At 42.9% G+C, this 20,333-nt stretch overlaps 1 protein-coding gene across 1 annotated transcript; it reads right to left on the reverse strand.

Moving 5' to 3' along the window:
- Window positions 1–1,557: 1,557 nt before the first annotated feature.
- tmem235b (transmembrane protein 235b) lies at window positions 1,558–12,796 on the reverse strand. Its single transcript, XM_046357147.1, has 4 exons — window positions 12,278–12,796; window positions 12,017–12,082; window positions 11,704–11,841; window positions 1,558–2,633 (listed from the first exon to the last, which is right to left on the reverse strand). Exons 1-4 carry the CDS (start codon window positions 12,543–12,545, stop codon window positions 2,380–2,382), a joined length of 726 nt encoding a protein of 241 aa, XP_046213103.1. The 5' UTR covers window positions 12,546–12,796; the 3' UTR covers window positions 1,558–2,379.
- Between the last annotated feature and the right edge of the window lie 7,537 nt (window positions 12,797–20,333).

A 20,333-nucleotide genomic window follows, 5' to 3' on the forward strand; every position in this document is an offset into this window, starting at 1 on the left:
AGGATTGAGGTCACTCCAATACCTTGACCTTGTTGTCCTTAAGCCATTTTGCCACAACTTTGGAAGTATGCTTAGGGTCATTGTCCATTTGGAAGACCCATTTGCGACCAAGCTTTAACTTTATCTGATGTCTGGAGATGTTGCTTCAATATATCCACATAATTCTGCTGCCTAATGATGCCATCTATTTTGTGAAGTGCACCAGTCCCTCCTGCAACAAAGCACACCCACAACATGATGCTGCCACCCCCGTGCTTCACGGTTGGGATGGTGTTCTTCGGCTTTTTTTGGGCGGTTTTGGAGCAGTGGCTTCTTCCTTGCTGAGCGGCCTTTCAGGTTGTGTTGATATAGGACTCGTTTTACTGTGGATATAGATACTTTTGTACCTGTTTCCTCCAGCATCTTCACATGGTCGTTTGCTGTTGTTCTGGGATTGATTTGCACTTTTCGTACCAAAGTACGTTCATCTCTAGGACACAGAACGCGTCTCCTTCCTGAGCGGTATGACGGCTGCGTGGTCCCATGGTGTTCATACTTGCGTACTATTATTTGTACAGATGAACATGGTACCTTCAGGCATTTCGAAATTGCTCCCAAGGATGAACCAGACTTGTGGTCTACAATTTTTCTTGGCTGATTGGCTGATTTCTTTTGATTTTCCCATGATGTCAAGCAGAGAGGCACTGCGTTTGAAGGTAGGCTAATTTACATAATTTGAGTCAATCAGAAGCTTCTAAAGCCATGAAATAATTTTCTGGAATTTTCAAAGCTGTTCAAAGGCACAGTCAACTTAGTGTATGTTAACTTCTGACCCATTGGAACTGTGATACAGTGAATTATGAGTGAAATAATCTGTCTGTAAACAATTGTTGGAAAAATGACTTGTGTCATGCACAAAGTAGATGTCCTAACCGACTTGCCAAAAGTATAGTTTGTTAACAAGAAATTTGTGGTGGTTGAAAAACTAGTTTTAATGACTCCAACCTAAGTGTATGTAAACTGCCGACTTCAACTGTACATACATTTCTTAAAAAGGTACACGTAGCCTACATATCAATGCATACACAAACTATCTAGGTCAAACAGGGGAGAGGCGTTGTGTTGTGAGGTGTTGCTTTATCCTTTAAAAGAAAACAGGTTCTGTTTATTTGAGCAATACGAGATGGAACAGAGTTCCATGCAATAATGGCTCTAAATAATACTGTACATTTTCTTGACTTTGTTCTGGATTTGGGGTCTGTGAAAAGACCCCTGATGGCATGTCTGGTGGGGTAAGTGTGTGTCAGAGCTTTGTGTATGTTGACTATGCAAACAATTGGGGATTTAACACGTTAATGTTTCTTATAAAAAGAAGTGATGCAGTCAGTCTCTCCTCAACTCTTAGCTAAGAGAGACTGGCAGCATAGTATTTATATCAGGCCTCTGATTACAATGAAGAGCAATATGTGTCACTCTGTTCTGGGCCAGCTGCAGCTTAACTAGGTCTTTCCTTGCAGCACTGGACCACACAATAATCAAGATTAGACTAAACTAGAGCCTGCAGAAATTGATTTTTGGAGTGTGGTGTCAAAACAATCAGAGCATCTCTTTATTACGGCCAGATCTCTCCCCATCTTTACAACCATTGAATCGATATGTTTTGACTATGACAGTTTACAATCTAAGGTAACGCCAAGTCATTTACTCTCCTAATTTCTTAATGAGAATTACGGATTGCCTCTTTTCCACTCATCACTCCCTAATGCCATAGTTTGTACATCTCAATTGTCAGTAGAAACCACCTTTGTTTAGGCAAGTCAGCCATGTCAGATATGTTTTTTTTTTAAACAGGCAGTAAATGAGTCTGAATGAACTGTTTTTCTGCCAGACAAGGCTCCGCTGATACCACTGCTACATCTGGCTAAAGATTCACTTGAGATGCACCCTCAGTCTGCTCTGAGCATTTCTACTATGGCTTTTGCTTTGAGTACATCCACTCATGATACATACTTCTTTCCTATAGCCCTTCACTTGCCCAAGTTCTAAAATGAAACCCCTTGACCGCTAACAGCCATTCAGAGTGACTTGTGGTTGAGGCCTGTAGTTCTAGTACGTTTAATTTCTCATCCTATAGGACCACAATAATACAATTTGGTATTTGGGGGCATTTGTCAATTGAAATGTAGTGACTTATCACACCAAAAGATGGCACTAAGTCTCAACTGTTTTGCCTATAGACTAAACCACATGGCATTTTGGATGAAAAAAATAATACTTAAAGAACAATTTTTGGTGCCAGATTTGTGGTGCCAGATACGAGCACATACAAATCATTAGAAAATTGAAGGTACAGTTCAGGGCCAGTTGGTTATCCAGTTCTTGTGACATCTGCCTCTTGGGTTAGGTTACAACATGGAGAGGCCAGCCGTGGCCTTGTGGTCCGTGCTGCAGGGTGGCTAGGCGGGCAGCTAGCAGCAGCAGCAGGCCAGCGAGGACCTCCAGGCAGAAGGAGAGCCAGGCCAGGCCGAGGGACCAGCCGAAAGAGGTGCTGACCACCTGGGCCAAACGCTCAGCCCCCACCAGCCTCTCAGTCTCAGCCATCGCCTGTTGGGAGTAACTGATGTACAGGCTGACACCAGAGAGGGTCAGAACACCTGAGGAAACACACACACATGTAATTGATGTAGCTGGGGCTCACTTTGAAGCATGTCAGCAAACCTGGGGAGACAATAACAGTAAGTCATTGCTAATATACCAAATGCGCACACAAGCAGTTGGAGAGGGAGATTGAACACTATTTTCATGTAAGCACAAGTATGTACAAGTGCTAACAGGGTACACTTGGCTTGGAGAGAAGGATCACCTGAAAGGTGGTAGCATTGGAGGACAATGACGCCACAGTCACTTAGACAGCTTCTTACACATAAGAGTAGGATCAAAAGGACAGCCAGCGAAAGAGAGGAACACTTGAATGTTGTATTTGGTTTTGTCTTTACAACCCACATATCACAATGAGAGAAACAAGAAGTAGACCGAAGCATGCACCATCTGATGATATCGGAGTTTAAGAGCCATCAGAGTCCTGTTATGTTGCCATGGAGGAAACTCCTGTCTTTGGTTCCGGCGGAATAGGAAAAGTCAATAAACTATAACGTCTTTTGTATCCAGCTCCCTGCACCCAGCAGCCCAAATCACCACGTATTGCTGGCAGGGGGGCTAGGTGGGCATAATTTTAATTTATCCCTATGTCACCCAAGGGTGTCAAGAGCTAAGAGGGAGGAAGGAGTAGAAGGTGTGTGAGTGAGAGAGTCAGTTATTATTGAGTTGACCTACAATCCTCAAATGGACCATCAGACAGCCTTACTTTTCCCTCAGACTCCATCTACACTGGACTGACTGGCGACTAATACAAAGATACTCATAAAATTCCAGAAAAGCATAGAGCCATCAAGCCAGGAACATTAGAAAGAACATCAGTGACAATTACACAGAGGGCTTATTCACACAGGATTGAAATAATAAAAGTGATCTGAATGACTTACAATGAGAAAACCAGAGACAGCACCACAGGGAGTATAATCAACTACCTTTCAGCCTGCTCAATGATTGGTGGATATGGTTGCTGGCTATGACAGAGACATCGTTTGTTAGCAGAAATTGAAAATAAACAAGTTCTGGATATTCCCTATTGACACGGACCCCAGATGACAGAGGCTCGCCTCGTAATTACTTATGAGGTGTGGTAGCCTTGTGGTTCGTACGAGGCTAGAGGTGTGGTAGTGTTGTGGTTCGTATGTGGCTAGAGGTGTGGGTCTCTCAGACACTTATAGATTCCAAGCATCACCCAGGTGGAGTCTACACTTTCGCTGGTGGATGTTTCAGCCTACCGACAGAGGATGAGTAGTTGTGAACTTCAGAGACAGGGATGCCTGATAAAGAGCTCCAGTCCGGCTTGTCTGACTGATGTTTCTCCCTACCTGGCTGTACCATCGACGCCATCTCCACTCAAGGTATTCCTTTATTTAACTGCATTCTCATCTAGCCATAGTTATGACCTGTTAAATCTACTCAGCTCCGTTCAGAATCACTAGAAGCAGCAGACAAGGAAATCCAATTTCACCTTTGCTATTCTTACTCATGGAACCCCTGGCTCAGGCAATTCATCAATCGAAGGAAATAACACAAATTTCCCCAAAATCTACTGATCACTTAATATCATTACATGCTCGATTATACACTGCTCAAAAAAATAAAGGGAACACTAAAACAACACATCCTAGATCTAAATGAATGAAATATTCTTATTAAATACTTTTTTATTTACATAGTTGAATGTGCTGACAACAAAATCACACAACAATTATCAATTGAAATCTAATTTATCAACCCATGGAGGTCTGGATTTGGAGTCACACTCAAAATTAAAGTGGAAAACCACACTACAGGCTGATCTAACTTTGATGTAAATGTCCTTAAAACAAGTCAAAATGAGGCTCAGTAGTGTGTGTGGCCTCCACGTGCCTGTATGACCTCCCTACAACGCCTGGGCATGCTCCTGATGAGGTGGCGGATGGTCTCCTGAGGGATCTCCTCCCAGACCTGGACTAAAGCATCCGCCAACTCCTGGACAGTCTGGTACAACGTGGCTGGTGGATGGAGCGAGACATGATGTCCCAGATGTGCTCAATTGGATTCAGGTCTGGGGAATGGGCGGGCCAGTCCATAGCATCAATGCCTTCCTCTTGCAGGAACTGCTGACACACTCCAGCCACATGAGGTCTAGCATTGTCTTGCATTAGGAGGAACCCAGGGCCAACCGCACCAGCATATGGTCTCACAAGGGGTCTGAGGATCTCATCTCGGTACCTAATGGCAGTCAGGCTACCTCTGGCGAACACATGGAGGGCTGTGCATCTCCCCAAAGAAATGCCACCCCACACCATGACTGACCCATCGCCAAACCGGTCATGCTGGAGGATGTTGGAGGCAGCAGAACGTTCTCCACGGCGTCTCCAGCCTGTCACGTCTGTCACATGTGCTCAGTGTGAACCTGCTTTCATCTGTGAATCCATCCACCTGACAGGTGGCACATCAAGAAGTGGATTAAACATCATGATCATTACACAGGTGCACCTTGTGCCAGGGACAATAAAAGGCCACTAAAAATGTGAAGTTTTGTCACACAACATAAAGCCACAGATGTGAAGTTTGAGGCAGGCATGTTCATTTCTCTACTATAAGCTACCTCCAACTTCGTTTTAGTGAATTTAGCAGTACACCCAAACGGCCTCAAAACTGCAGACCACATGTATGGCGTCGTGCAGGCGAGCGGTTTTCTGATGTCAACATTGTGAACAGAGTGCCCCATGGTGGCAGTGGGTTTATGGTATGGGCAGGCATAAGCTACGGACAATGAACACAACTGCATTTTATTGATGGCTGTTTGAATGCACAGAGATACCGTGAAGAGATCCTGAGGTCCATTGTCGTGCTATTCATCCCCACCATTACCCCATGTTTCAGCATAATAATGCACAGCCCCAAGTCGCAAGGATCTTTATACAATTCCCGAAAGCTGAAAATGTCCCAGTTCTTCCATGGCCTGCATTCTCACCAGCCATGTCACCCATTGAGCATGTTTGGGATGCTCTGGATCGGCAGCGTGTTCCAGTTCTCGCCAATATCCAGCAACTTCGCACAGCCAATGAAGAGGAGTGGGACAACATTCCACATTCCATAGCCTGATCACCTCTATATCATCATTCATTGAATAGATGGCTCATTCATCACAAAATCAACTGATATTTCCAACTCCTTTAATATTTTTTTTTCATTGGCAAGATTAGCAAACTTAGGCATGACATGCCAGCAACAAATGCTGACACTACACATCCAAGTATATCTGACCAAATTATGAAAGACAAGCATTGTAATTTTGAATTCCTAAAAGTAAAATATTGTTTATCAACAATGACAAGCCACCGGGATCTGACAACTTGGATGGAATATTACTGAGGATAATAGCAGATGAAATTGCCACTCCTATTTGCCATATATTAAATTTAAGCCTACTAGAAAGTGTAGTTATTCCCCTACCTAAGAATAGTAAAAAACCCTTAACTGGCTCAAATAGCCGACCAATCAGCCTGTTACCAAGAATTAATAAACGTTTGGAAAAAATGTTTAACCAGATACAATGCTATTTTACAGTAAACAAATTGACAAGACTTTCAGCATGCTTATAGGGAAGGCCATTCAACAAGCACAGCACTTACACAAATTACTGACGACTGGCTGAGGAAATAATGGGAGGAGCTGTTTTGTTAGATTCAGTGCGGCTTTTGACATTATCAATCAAAGTCTGTTGCTGTAAAAACTTATGTGTTATGGCTTTACACCCAATGCTGTATGGTGGATAAAGAGTTGCCTGTCTAACAGAATAGAGGATGTTCTTTAATGGAAGCCTCTCCAACAAAACCCAGGTAGAATCAGGAATTCCCCAGGGCAGCTGTCTAGGCCACTTACTTTTTTCAATCTTTACTAAACATGCTTTCAGCAAAGCAGCAGGGTAGCCTAGTGGTTAGAGCGTTGGACTAGTAACCGAAAGGTTGCAAATTCAAATCCCCGAGCTGACATGGTACAAATCTGTTGTTCTGCCCCTGAACAGGCAGTTAACACACTGTTCCTAGGCCATCATTGAAAATAAAAATTTGTTCTTAACAGACTTTAAAAAGGTTGAATTTTTTTTTAAAGTGTGTGCTGATGACGCAACACTATACACGTCATCTACCACAGCGACTGAAATGACTGCAACACTTAAAAAAGAGCTGCAGTTTCAGAATGGGTGAAACTACAGTCCTAAATATTTATAAAACTAAAAGCATTGTATTTGGGACATAATTCACTAAACCTCAACTAAATATTGTAATGAATAATGTGGAAAGACCAAACTGCTTGGAGTAACCCTGGATTGTAAACTGCTATGGTCAAAACAAATGTATACAACAGTAGCTAGAATGCGGAGAAGTCGGTCTATAATAAAGCGCATTCTAAACAGCACTATCCACAAGGCAGGTCCTACAGGCCCTAGTTTTCTTGCACCTGGACTACTGTTCAGTCGTGTGTTCAGGTGCCACAAAGAGGGACTTGCAATTGTCTCAGAACAGGGCAGCACGGCTAATATTAATAATATGCATGTCAATCTCGCCTGGCTCAAAGTGGAGGAGAGATTGACTTCATCACTACTTGTGTTTGTGAGAGGTATTGACATGTTGAATGCACCGAGCTGTCTGTCTGAACTACTGGCACAACTCGGACACCCATGCATACACCACAAGACATGCCACCAGAGGTCTCTTCACAGTCCCCAAGTCCAGAACAGACTATGGGAGGCGCACAGTACTACATGGAATTCTATTCCACACCAAGTAACTCATTGCTAGCAGTAAAATTAGATTTACAAAACAGATACACCTTATGGAACAGCAGGGACTGTGAAGCAACACAAACATCGACAGATGCACACAAACACACGCACTATACACACACGTACACATGGATTTTATGTAATAGATATGTGGTAGTAGAGGCCTGAGGGCACACATTTAAAATGTTGTATAATCTGTTATGACTGTATTGTAATGTTTTTAAAATGTATTACTGCCTTAATTTCGCTGGACCCCAGGAAGAGTAGCTTCTGCCAAGGCAGCAGCTAATGGGGATCCATAATAAATACAAATAAGAAGGAGGTGTCATACTGCATGAGGCAAATGGTGGTCACACCAGATACTGACCCGTTTTCTGATCCACGCCCCTACTTAAAAGGTATGTGACCAATAGATGCATATCAGTATTCCCAGTCAAGTGAAATCCATAGATTAGTGTCTAATGAAGGTATTTCAATTGAGTGATTTCCTTATTTGAACTGTAATCATTTGAAATTGTTGCATGCTGCGTTTATATATTTTTTTCAGTGTAATTCCAGCCTTGATTCCATTTCACACATTGCCATGTGCTGTTGATTAGGTCTGAAGGCATTTAGAGTCTTGTTCCTTAACTCAGTTCTCCTGCATCACAAGGCTTTCTTTATCAGGGTTATTCTAGGCCTAACTGGCAGTGTCACGGGGAGAGAAAGGGCACCAGTAGAGTTAGAATTAGTAGAATCTAGAATGTTCCTTCCACTCATTCAAATTGTGTGGGGACGCCCATCGGTCAAGAGCGGAGTGTTGGCTGAAGTTGCTGCATTGGTCACTCTTGATTAAGTAAAACAGTAAACAACGCTCTACCCTCAAGTTCATAATCTATTGGGCCCCTTTTCTGACCAGAGTTAAGCGCACGTAAAACTAACGTAATTTCCATTTTAGGCACTTCTCTCGCTATGTGTATTCTGACCTTGAATCTAAGTAGGAGAACAGCATGAGTATTCTGACATTGAACCTAAGCAGGATAGCAGCATGCTATTCACCCGCTATTTGTTCGGTGTGGAGATCTAAGAAATGAAGTTGTAACGGAGGTGTGTCTACAGATAAACCTTAGTCTGACCTTGGTTTAGTCGCCTCATTATTCCACGTTTACGCGCGAGGACTCCATGAATAAGGTCGAGCGAACCTGCCCGTTCCAAGAGGAAAAAGCATATACTTTATTTTTTTGCTTGGAGACGAATGTGAAACCAGCTATACGGAAGCAAACTGAAACTCAACATGACATGTAATGCGGCCCCTTTTCCACAGTGAAAGATGCTACAAATAGCTGTGCCGTTGTTACGAATTTTAAATGTGCCCGCATAATTTGCGTGGATGAAATTTGGACACCCAAACTATAGGCTTCTGTAGGGCCGAACCTGCAGAGTTAATGCATGTTCATTAGAATGTCTTAATATGCCCGGGCTTTTCTCATGTTTTATTTTACAATGTGTGTAATGTTAAATATCAGCACTATCGGGGAGCCACCGTCAGTAATACCCACATACATTTATAACTCACTTCAGTGTTAGTTTTCTTCCATTTGTAGCTTATATTTTGCATCATTCCATTCCGTTTCCCTTTAATTCCTCTGTCACGTTCGTGTAATTGTTCCTGATGGTCGCTAGCATTTGTGGCTCATATTAGGCTAACGTTGTGCAATAATTTGGGTCACGTAGCCTTTTTGAATCATTGAGTAAATCATACCACACGTAGCAGGTTAAGCCTGGAACCTTGCGCACGGTTCACGACGAGTGGACCGTTATGTGTCATGATTAGTAAAGAATTAGGGTAAATTCATATTGTACACTTTTTTCCACCTTTGAATATTTTATGGATTATACTTGAATATGACAATTTTCAGGATTAATCAAACCACTTTTTTTATTCATCAAGGTATGTAGTGCGTAAAGGCTCTCTAACCCGGTTTATGATTCCTAACCCTAAAATATACCTTATTAATCTACAAGATCAGAGTATTTTTTATATCTACCAGTTGGTGCTGAAACGGAGACGCATAGATGGCATTCTTTCATTGATCCCCATTTTCTGAACCCATTCTCTCGATGTATTCTAGTATTCTAGTCTTTCGATAAAATTATAATTAAAAGGTATACAATATTTAAAGGGATGGCTTAAGATACATGTACTGAAAAGTTGTTTTACATTTATTCAGCGCGCGCAAGGGAACCACGCCTGCAAATCCCGTAATGCACCTTCACAAGCTAAATCTGAATACCAACTACTGAGAAGTGCGTCGGAAAGGCGTGTGCAATAGTAATTTACTAAATCAGAATCGGGCCCCTAAAGAATGAGGTGCTAAATCCTGGTAATGTTGTCCAACGATGAAAAGGAAAACACTTTCCAGTGTGTTGTCCAATTAATTGATATTCCTCTCAGAGGACATACAGTACTGTGTACTTGCACTTTCCATAGAGAAGGTCTTTACAACTCTAGCGCCAAGTGACTCTATAACGATAATAAAGGATATACTGTACGGTTGAGAAGGTAATCCTCATAACTGGATTGGTAATCAACAGGCTAGGCAGGGGTGCCATCAAGCCATCTGTGGTCTGTTCCTTCTCAGTGATATGGCCTTGTAATGGGGGGGGGTCGGGTCGGTGTACAGTGTAAATCTATCATCATCCATCGCTCTCAACCTAGTTCTCTCTCTACAAACCTTTATTTTTACAATCTCTCCATACCCTCATTTCTCTTGTTTAAATCCCAAACACTAATCTCTTCATCTCCATCCAATTTAAAGCCCATAACCTCCACCTCTTTCTCCAGCTGGCTGAAGTCATTCCCATCCATATCTTGCTCTCCAGTACCTTCCCTCTTCTATTCTCTCCACCCCCCTCACTATTACACAAATGACTTATTTCAGTGGATATAACCAAATCATTGCTCTCCTCAGCAGCCCCCTTTCATCAAAATGAAATTAGGAAGTGAAAGTGTTTGAAAGCAGAGGGATATTGCAGTGTTGGCCATCCCCAAAGATCAGTAACAGATATACTAATCCCGGTAATCCATCTACTATCTGGGAGGCAAACAAACTAACATTTCCACTAAGTACAGGAGAGAGATGTAGGGCTGAATATACTTTGTATTTTTGTTCTACTGTATTATTGACTGTATGCTTTGTTCATTCCATGTGTAACTCTGTGTTGTTGTATGTGTCCAACTGCTATGCTTTATCTTGGCCAGGTTGCAGTTGCAAATGAGAACTAGCTTACCTGGTTAAATAAAGGTGAAATAAATCAATACAATTGAAAAAGATGGACTGGTGGGCAGTGGAGAGAACATCCATCTTAAAATATTCTTCCTTCCTCTGTGGTCAAGTCAAACCCATTATTATCAGTCTAGCTCCAACCACATGGAGATAGTTTAGTGTGTGTGGAGACTGACATTGTGCTAAATAACATTGCCGACAATAACAAGACCTTTCCAAGTCGTTCTGTGATGCAGAGCCAGATGGTGTGAGACTTTCTGTGCTCCAATTAACCACACCACCACCCTCTCACTTCAACTGTGAAACTACAGGGGTGAATCTCAATGATCTAAAATTACCCTGATGCCTCCAATTGTCCTCCTTTGTACGATTGAGTTGCACACAACTCTAAGTCAATGGGCTGGCTCTAAAGCAGTCTTTCTAAAGCAGTCTTTCCTCGAGCACACCCAACAGCACATATTTATGTTGTAGCCTGAGACAAACTCACCTAAATCAACTCATTGAGGGCTTGATGATTAGTTGACTAGTTGAATCAGGTGTGCTTGTCCAGGGCTTCATCAAAAATGTGTACTGTTGGGGTTACTTGGTACTGGAGTTGGGAAACATTGCTCTAAAGCAGAGGTTGGCAAATCCAGTCCTCTAGGGCCTGATTGGTATCACTTGTTCTCAATCCCTAGCAAACACAACTGATTAATCAAATTGCATTCTAAACTGAAGATCATGATTAGCTGATTATTGGAGTCAGGTGTGTTAGCTGGGGCAAAACTGACACCAATCAGGCCCTCAAGGAATTGCCCACCCCTGTTCTAAAGACATTATGGATGGGAGTATGTTGCATAGGAGTGCATTTGGACATGTAGGTGTCAGGTAACCTTGCCCTTGTCCCAGATCTCCTTGTGCTATCATGTCAACTTCGTGTCATGCCAAACATGACAATGAGTAACAAGGCGTTGGCATGGTAGCACAAACAGAGTAGCACTAAGACTAGGAGTTAGGGCCCTAAGGATGAGCGATAATGGATGACACACTTACTGCAGAGGATGAGATAGGAGGCAGTGCCAGTGAGGAGGGTGGGGCTCCGGGCCAGGGAACTGATCAATCCACAGATGCCTCCGAACACCAGCAGGACCAGGCTTAGAGGCAATAGGACCACAATCGCACTGTGCATGTCTGGGGAAACAAACAGACACACAATATTCCAACCATAGGAGCACTTCTATCACCAACACTTGAGACACAGATTGTGGCTTCATCAATAAGAGAATCTATTCACAATAGCAATAGCTGTAAATGTTTTATTCTATAATGTCTTGTTTAATAAGGTGATCATGGACAGGTAACTCACTCAACATGTGCATCTCAGGTTCAGAATAGTTGGGGGAGTTAAATGTGTAAGAATACACCTTCTGACCTGAAAAGATGGATAAACACATTCAGAGGACCAAATGGATTATCCACAGATTTGATTCAGTTTTCATTGTGACAATACAACAGTGTCTTGCTACAGGAAAAATGACAAATAATCCTAACTGATACTATAAAAGGCATCCATCTAAGAAAGACATTGGTTTCAAATGACTTCATCCAAATGCATAGGAATGCATACCTTCATAAGTTATCCACAATCCGGAATGGGAATCCGAAACGTCTGTATCGGTCCGGTTGGTTCTGTTCACCTCAATAATGTACCAGTAGTCGCTCCCGATCGCTGTAGCCAGGAACGCGAAACTGAGGATACCGAAGATGCCAGCGGTGATCACCAGAGAACTAAAGGACAGCTTCATCTCGCTTGATTGATGTAAAGTACAGTATTTGCTCAGATAAAAATAAGTGTGCATCGAGTCAACCCCCAACCGTATAGGGACTGGTAACATGCCCTATTTGTACGCACTGTTTCTGTGGTTGACTAGAAGGGTTAATGCCAGTAAAAGGCGAAAGTACTATAGAGTATAGTTCAATTAAGTAAATTATCACAACTAATCAAAATCATCTCCACTGGTAATCTTTATTTCCATCTCTTCAGGATGGCGCGCTTTCCCGGTATATCCTGCAAATTCACCGCCCAATAGAGATTAAACAAAAATAGGTTACGAGGTTGAGGCGTGAACCATTACTGATGATGGTTGACCACTACGCTGAGGGATAACATTTTTTTTCTGAGCAGCAGCAGAGTACAAGCAGGCGCGTCCTTTTATTTTATGTGCACCAGGCGCACAAGTCTCTCGCTCTCCCATTTACGCATGGCTATTACGCATATCTACTAGTGCACAACACCAACATATTGTAGCGATCCGCAATGCTTAGGGTGTTTGCCTTTCACTCCAGCGACCCGGGGTAGCTTCTCTACCCCAACATTCACTACAATTTGTCAGCAGGTTTAACAGCAGATCCTCACATTCCAAGTTTATATAATCAGTTCTAACAAATGAACACAATATATGATAAACGTATCTTCAGATAATACATTTTTTAACTCAAAGATATGCCTGTATTTACAGTGCATTTGTAAAGTATTCACACCCCTTGACTTTTTCCACATTTGGTTAAGTTACAGCTTCATTCTAAAATGTATTCAATCAATTGTTTTCATCAATCTACACACAATACTCCATAATGACAACAAGGTTTTACATCAATTTTTTCATGAATTTTTACAAAATTACATAAGTATTCAGACCCTTTGCTATGAGACTCGAAATTGAGCTCAGGTGCATCCTGTTTCCATTGATCAACCTTGAGATATTTATACAACTTGATTGAAGTCCACCTGTAGCAAATTAAATTGAATGTACATGATTTGGAAAGGCACACACACACGTTTATATAAAGGTCCCACAGTTGGCTGTGCATGTCAGAGCAAAAACCAAGACATGAGGTCGAAGGAATTGCCCATAGAGCTTTGAGACAGGATTGTGTCGAGGCACAGATCTGGGGAAGGGTACCAAACAATTCTGCAGCGTGGAAGAAGTTTGGAACCACCAAAACTCTTCCAAGAGCTGGCGACCCGTCCAAACTGAGCAATCAGAGAGGTGACCAAGAACCCGATGATCACTGATAGAGCTCCAGAGTCTCTCTCTGGAGATGGGGGAACCTTCCAGAAGGACAACCATCTCTGCAGCACTCCACCAATCAGGCCTTTATGGTAGTGGTCAGACGGAAGCCACTCCTCAGTAAAAAAAAGCACATGACAGCCCACTTGGAGTTTGCCAAAGGGCACCTAAAGACTCTCAGACACTGAGAAACAAGATTCTCTGGTCTGAGGAAACCCAGATTTAATTATTTGGCCTAAATGCCAAGCATCATATCTGGAGGAAACCTGGCATCATCCCTACGTTGAAGCATGGTGGTGGCAGTATCATGTTGTGGGGATGTTTTTCAGAGGCAGGGACTGGGAGACTGGTCAGGATCGAGGGAAAAATTAACAGAGCAAAGTACAGAGAGATCTTTGATGAAAACCTGCTCTAGAGCACTCAGGAACTCAGACTGGTGGCGAAGGTTCACCTTTCAACAGGACAACGATCCTAACCACACAGCCAAGACAATGCAGGAGTGGCTTCGGGACAAGTCTATGTACTTGAGTGGCCCAGCCAGAGGCTGGACTTGAACACGATCAAACATCTCTGGAGAGACCTGGAAATAGATATGCAGCGACATTCCCCATCAAACCTGACAGATCTGCAGAGAAGAATGATGTGTCAAACTTGTAGCGTCATACCCAAGAAGACTCAAGGCTGTAATTGCTGCCAAAGGTGCATCAACAAAGTACTGAGTAACGGGTCTAAATACTTATGTAATGTCAGCTTTTTTAAATAATTTGCAAAAAAAATCTAAACCTGTTTTTGCTTTGTCATTATGGGGTATTGTGTGTACATTGATGAGGGGGGGAAATTATTTAGTGCATTTTACAACAAGGCTGTAACATAACAAAATGTGGAATAAGTCAAGGGGTCTGAATACTTTCCAAATTGACATTATACGAGACGTTTGACCTCAATGTCACCTGATGCATGTTCTTCTGCATTATGATTTTTCTAGCCAAGTTACAGGCTGTTAAGAAATAACATTCTCAGCATTAGTATAGACCTATTTTTGAACCAGTGACTTTTCAGTTACTGGCCCAATGCTCTAACACAGGGGTGTCAAAGTCAAATGGACGGAGGGCCAAATAAAAAATTTAGCTACAAGCCGAGGGCCGGACTGTTCGAATGTTCATTGAAAATTTTTTAAATGACGCATATAGTCTAGTGAACCTAATTGAACCTACTGAAAACCTAACAAATATATTCCAATATGATCAGATAAATAAAGCAATATTTTCTTATGGCTCTGTCAATAATCTTTAATTTTCAACAGACACAAAAGACAAATTTCCTTTATATAAAAATCCCCATAACATGAACATTAAATGAAAAATCCTCAGAATTGAGTGGAGGTGTTCAGCAGTAAGTCGACTTCTGTGTGATGTTTTGTTCAAGTTCATCAAAGAAAACAGTTGTTCACACAGGTATGTGCTGCCAAACATAGACAACGTTTGAGCAGCCTGGATGCGCAGCTGGGGCATTGTGTCGGGGAGGAAACGGGCGAACTCCGCAGCACCCACTGCCGCATATTTTGCCCTCAGTGCATCATTGCATTGGAGGTCAATCAACTCCATTTGGAGGTTTGGTGGTGAGCTTTCCACGTCAACAGCAAATGGGTTACCGAGCAGTTCCAACCTGCTTTTTTGTGCTTCAAAGTCAGCAAATCGGCGTCGAAAGTCAGCGGCAAGCATACCTATTTTATCAGCCAACTGTGCGCTCGGGAACGCACTGGTAGAGAGCTTCTCTTTCATGGTCTGGCAGCTGGGAAAGTGGCTCAAATTTTCTTTCCGCATCTGCGTCTCCCACAGAGTCAGTTTGGTTTTAAATGCCTTCACTGTACTGTACATATCAGAGATGACACGATCCCGACCCTGCAGCTGCAAGTTCATTGCATTCAGATGACTCGTAATGTCACACAGAAAAGCCATTTCACACAGAAACATTTCGTCTCGGAGTTGTGTTGTGTCTTTCCCTTTGCTGTCCAAGAACAGACAAATCTCCTCACGAAGCTCGAAACATCTTTGAAGCACCTTTCCCTGGCTTAGCCATCACACCTCTGTGTGATAAGGCAAATCACCATGCTCCGTTTCTAACTCCGTCAGAAATGCCTTGAACTGGCGGTGATTCAAACCTTTGGCTCTGATAAAGTTAACTGTGCGCGTGATGATGCTCATTACATGCTCCATTTTCAAGGCTTTACCGCACAACGCTTCCTGGTGTATGATACAATGATAAGCTGTCAGCTCACCTGTCGCGTTTTCCTCTTGCATCTTTTCCCGTATCTTCGCCACCAGTCCGCTCCTGTGTCCACACATCGCAGGTGCTCCGTCGGTTGTCAAACCCACGAGTTTTTCCCAAGGCAGCTCCATCTCATTTACACATCTTGACACCTCTTCATACAAATCATGCCCCGTAGTTGTGCCATGCATAGGACGTAAAGCCAAAAACTCCTCTGTCACGCTTAGGCTGGAGTCCACTCCGCGGATGAAAATTGACAACTGGGCAATGTCAGAAATGTCGGTGCTCTCATCCACAGCCAAGGAATATGCAATGAAATCTTTTCCCTTTTTCACAAGCTGCTCTTTTAGATTGATGGACAACTGGTCTACTCTCTCGGCAATGGTGTTTCTGCTCAGACTCACATTTAAAAAGAGTTGCCTTTTTTCTGGGCAAACTTCGTCACAAACTTTAATCATGCAGTTTTTGATGAAATCCCCCTCCGTAAATGGCCGGGCTGATTTAGCGATCTCTTCTGCCAAAATAAAACTGGCCTTGACAGCAGCCTGGCCTTGTGATTTGGCTTTTTTGAACAGAGCCTGTCGAGATTTGAGGCCTCGTTTTAATTCCTCTGCCTTTTGTAGCCTTTGTTCCATGTCCATATTCTTGTTTTTGTCCGCGTGTTTCGTTACATAATGTCGTCTCAGATTATACTCTTTCAGTACCGCCACACTTTCTCCACACAGAAGACACACAGGTTTTCCAGCTACCTCCGTGAACAAATACTCCGACTCCCACCTTGTTTGAAACCCCCGGTTCTCAGTGTCCACCTTCCGTTTTGCCATTTTTGATGGGTATCTGAAAGTTAATTTTACTGTGATGCTGACAACTGCTGTGCCAATAAATATTGAAATGAAGCAGCCTACTGCTCGGTGCGTCACCGTTGCATTGTGGGAAATGTAGTATTGGTGCGTGTAAAAGATCTGCGGGCTGCCGGCTTGCTGCGGTCTGCGGGCCGGTTCTAATAACAAATCAAGATCATCCCAGGGGCCGTAAAAAACCTTCTCGCGGGCCGGATGTGGCCCGCGGGCCTTGACTCTGACATATGTGCTCTAACATGTGTTATTTTTATTGTAATGTAAAAGTATTTCAGTGTTTATAATGACTTTAAGAACCTGTAATAATACTCTAAGACCAATAAACTAAACTACAATACGGTTCAAAATATATATACTAATATGCAGAAATCGCTAGGCTATCGCCTGGTTAAAAAAAAAATGATTTCATCTTTATTTAACCAGGTAGGCTAGTTGAGAACAAGTTCTACTTTGCAACTGCGACCTGGCCAATAAATAAAAGCAGTGTGACACAGACAACAACAGAGTTACACATGGAGTAAACAATAAACAAGCCAATAACACAATAGGTCAATGACACAGAAATAAAGAAAGTCTATATACAGTGTGTGCAAAAGGCATGAGGTAGGCAATAAATAGGCCATAGGAGCAAATAATTACAATTTAGCAGATTAACACTGGAGTGATAAATGAGCAGATGATGTTGTGCAAGTAGAGATACTGGTGTGCAAAAGAGCAGAAAAATAAATAAAATAAAAACAGTATGGGGATGAGGTAGGTAGATTGGGTGGGCTATTTACCGATGGACTATGTACAGCTGCAGCGATCGGTTAGCTGCTCAGATTGTTGATGTTTAAAGTTGGTGAGGGAAATAAAAGTCTCCAACTTCAGCGATTTTTGCAATTCGTTCCAGTCACTGGCAGTAGAGAACTGTAAGGAAAGGCGACCAAATGAGGTGTTGGCTTTGGGGATGATAAGTGAGATATACAGTGGGGAGAACAAGTATTTGATAACCTGCAAAATCGGCAGTGTTTCCTACTTACAAAGCATATAGAGGTCTGTAATTTTTATCATAGGAACACTTCAACTGTGAGAGACAGAATCTAAAACAAAAATCCAGAAAATCACATTGTATGATTTTTAAGTAATTAATTAGCATTTTATTGCATGACATAAGTATTTGATACATCAGAAAAGCAGAACTTAATATTTGGTACAGGAACCTTTTTTTGCAATTACAAAGATCATACGTTTCCTGTAGTTCTTGACCAGGTTTTCACACACTGCAGCAGGGATATTGGCCCACTCCTCCATACAGACCTTCTCCAGATCCTTCAGGTTTCGGGGCTGTCGCTTGGCAATACAGACTTTCAGCTCCCTCCAAAGATGTTCTATTGGGTTCAGGTCTGGAGACTGGCAAGGCCACTCTAGGACCTTGAAATGCTTCTTACGGAGCCACTCCTTAGTTGCCCTGGCTGTATGTTTCGGGCCATTGTCATGCTGGAAGACCCAGCCACGACCCATCTTCAATGCTCTTACGGAGGGAAGGAGGTTGTTGGCCAAGATCTTGCGATACATGGCCCCATCCATCCTCCCCTCAATACGGTGCAGTCGTCCTGTCCCCTTTGCAGAAAAGCATCCCCAAAGAATGATATATCCACCTCCAAGCTTCACGGTTGGGATGGTGTTCTTGGGGTTGTACTCATCCTTCTTCTTCCTCCAAACACGGCGAGTGGAGTTTAGACCAAAAAGCTCTATTTTTGTCTCATCAGACCACATGACCTTCTCCCATTCCTCCTCTGGATCATCCAGATGGTCATTGGCAAAATTCTGACGGGCCTGGACATGCGCTGGCTTGAGCAGGGGGACCTTGCGTGCGCTGCAGGATTTTAATCCATGACGGCGTAGTGTGTTACTAATGGTTTTCTTTGAGAATGTGGTCCCAGCTCTCTTCAGGTCATTGACCAGGTCCTGCCATGTAGTTCTGGGTTGATCCCTCACCTTCCTCATGATCATTGATGCCCCACGAGGTGAGATCTTGCATGGAGCCCCAGACCGAGGGTGATTGACCGTCATCTTGAACTTCTTCCATTTTTCTAATAATTGCGCCAACAGTTGTTGCCTTCTCACCAAGCTGCTTGCCGATTGTCCTGTAGCCCATCCCAGCCTTGTGCAGGTCTACAATTTTATCCCTGATGTCCTTACATAGCTCTCTGGTCTTGGCCATTGTGGAGAGGTTGGAGTCTGTTTGATTGAGTGTGTGGACAGGTGTCTTTTATACAGGTAACGAGTTCAAACAAGTGCAGTTAATACAGGTAATGAGTGGAGAACAGGAGGGCTTCTTAAAGGAAAACTAACAGGTCTGTGAGAGCCGGAAGTCTTACTGGTTGGTAGGTGATCAAATACTTATGTCATGCAATAAAATGCTAATTAATTACTTAAAAATCATACAATGTGGTTTTCTGGATTTTTGTTTTAGATTCCATCTTTCACAGTTGAAGTGTACCTATGATAAAAAAAATTACAGACCTCTACATTCTTTGTAAGTAGGAAAACCTGCAAAATCAGCAGTGTATCAAATACTTGTTCTCCCCACTGTACCTGCTGGAATGTGTGCTATGGGTGGGTGTTGTTATCGTGACCAGTGAACTGAGATAAGGTGGAGCTTTACCTAGCATAGACTTATAGATGACCTGGAGCCAGTGGGTCTGGCGACAAATATGTAGCGAGGGCCAGCCGACTAGACGGTGGTATAAGGTAGAGGTGATTTGGTAACAAAATGGATGGCACTGTGATAGACTGTGATGACATCACTGAAGTCGAGGATCGGTAGGATAGTCAGTTTTACAAGGGTAAGTTTGGTGGCGTGAGTGAAGGAGGCTTTGTTGCGAATAGTTAATTTCAGTTTGTGACAAAACAAGCAAATGTAAAGTGTAGAGAATAATTGTACCAGCAAACCCCAGTGGCGCAGCGTTTTAAGGCACTGCATCGCAGTGCTTGAGGCATCACTACAGACCTGGGTTTGATCCCAGGCTATGTCACAACCGGCCGTGACCGGGAGACCCACGAGGTGCCGCATAATTGGGCCAGCTTCGTCTGGGTTAAGGGAGTGGTTGGCCGGCTGGGATTTTCTTGTCTCATCGCACTCTACCGGCTCCTTGTGGCGGTGCAAGCTGACGGTGGATGGTGTTTCCTCTGACACGATGCGGCTAGCTTCTGTTCAGTAACCCAAAATATAGTATTTTCAGCTAGTGTACAAAACAAGGTAAAACCAAAACTTAAGAACGGGAAACATGAAAATAGCACACACAGAACAGATCTACCGCTTCTTAGACTTGCTTTCAATGAGAATGACATATTTATAACTCACGTTTCGATTTCAATTTGGTCAGGTCGCCCAAAACGTTACAGATTGCAGCTACACTGTTTTAACCAGTATTTTTCAGTTACAAGCTCTAGTGATGGGGAAACAAAGCTTCCTGAAACATTGAGGCCTTTGAGCCAAATG

Source organism: Oncorhynchus gorbuscha, linkage group LG07, assembly GCF_021184085.1.
Source record: "Oncorhynchus gorbuscha isolate QuinsamMale2020 ecotype Even-year linkage group LG07, OgorEven_v1.0, whole genome shotgun sequence".
Taxonomy (NCBI): Eukaryota; Metazoa; Chordata; class Actinopteri; order Salmoniformes; family Salmonidae; genus Oncorhynchus; species Oncorhynchus gorbuscha.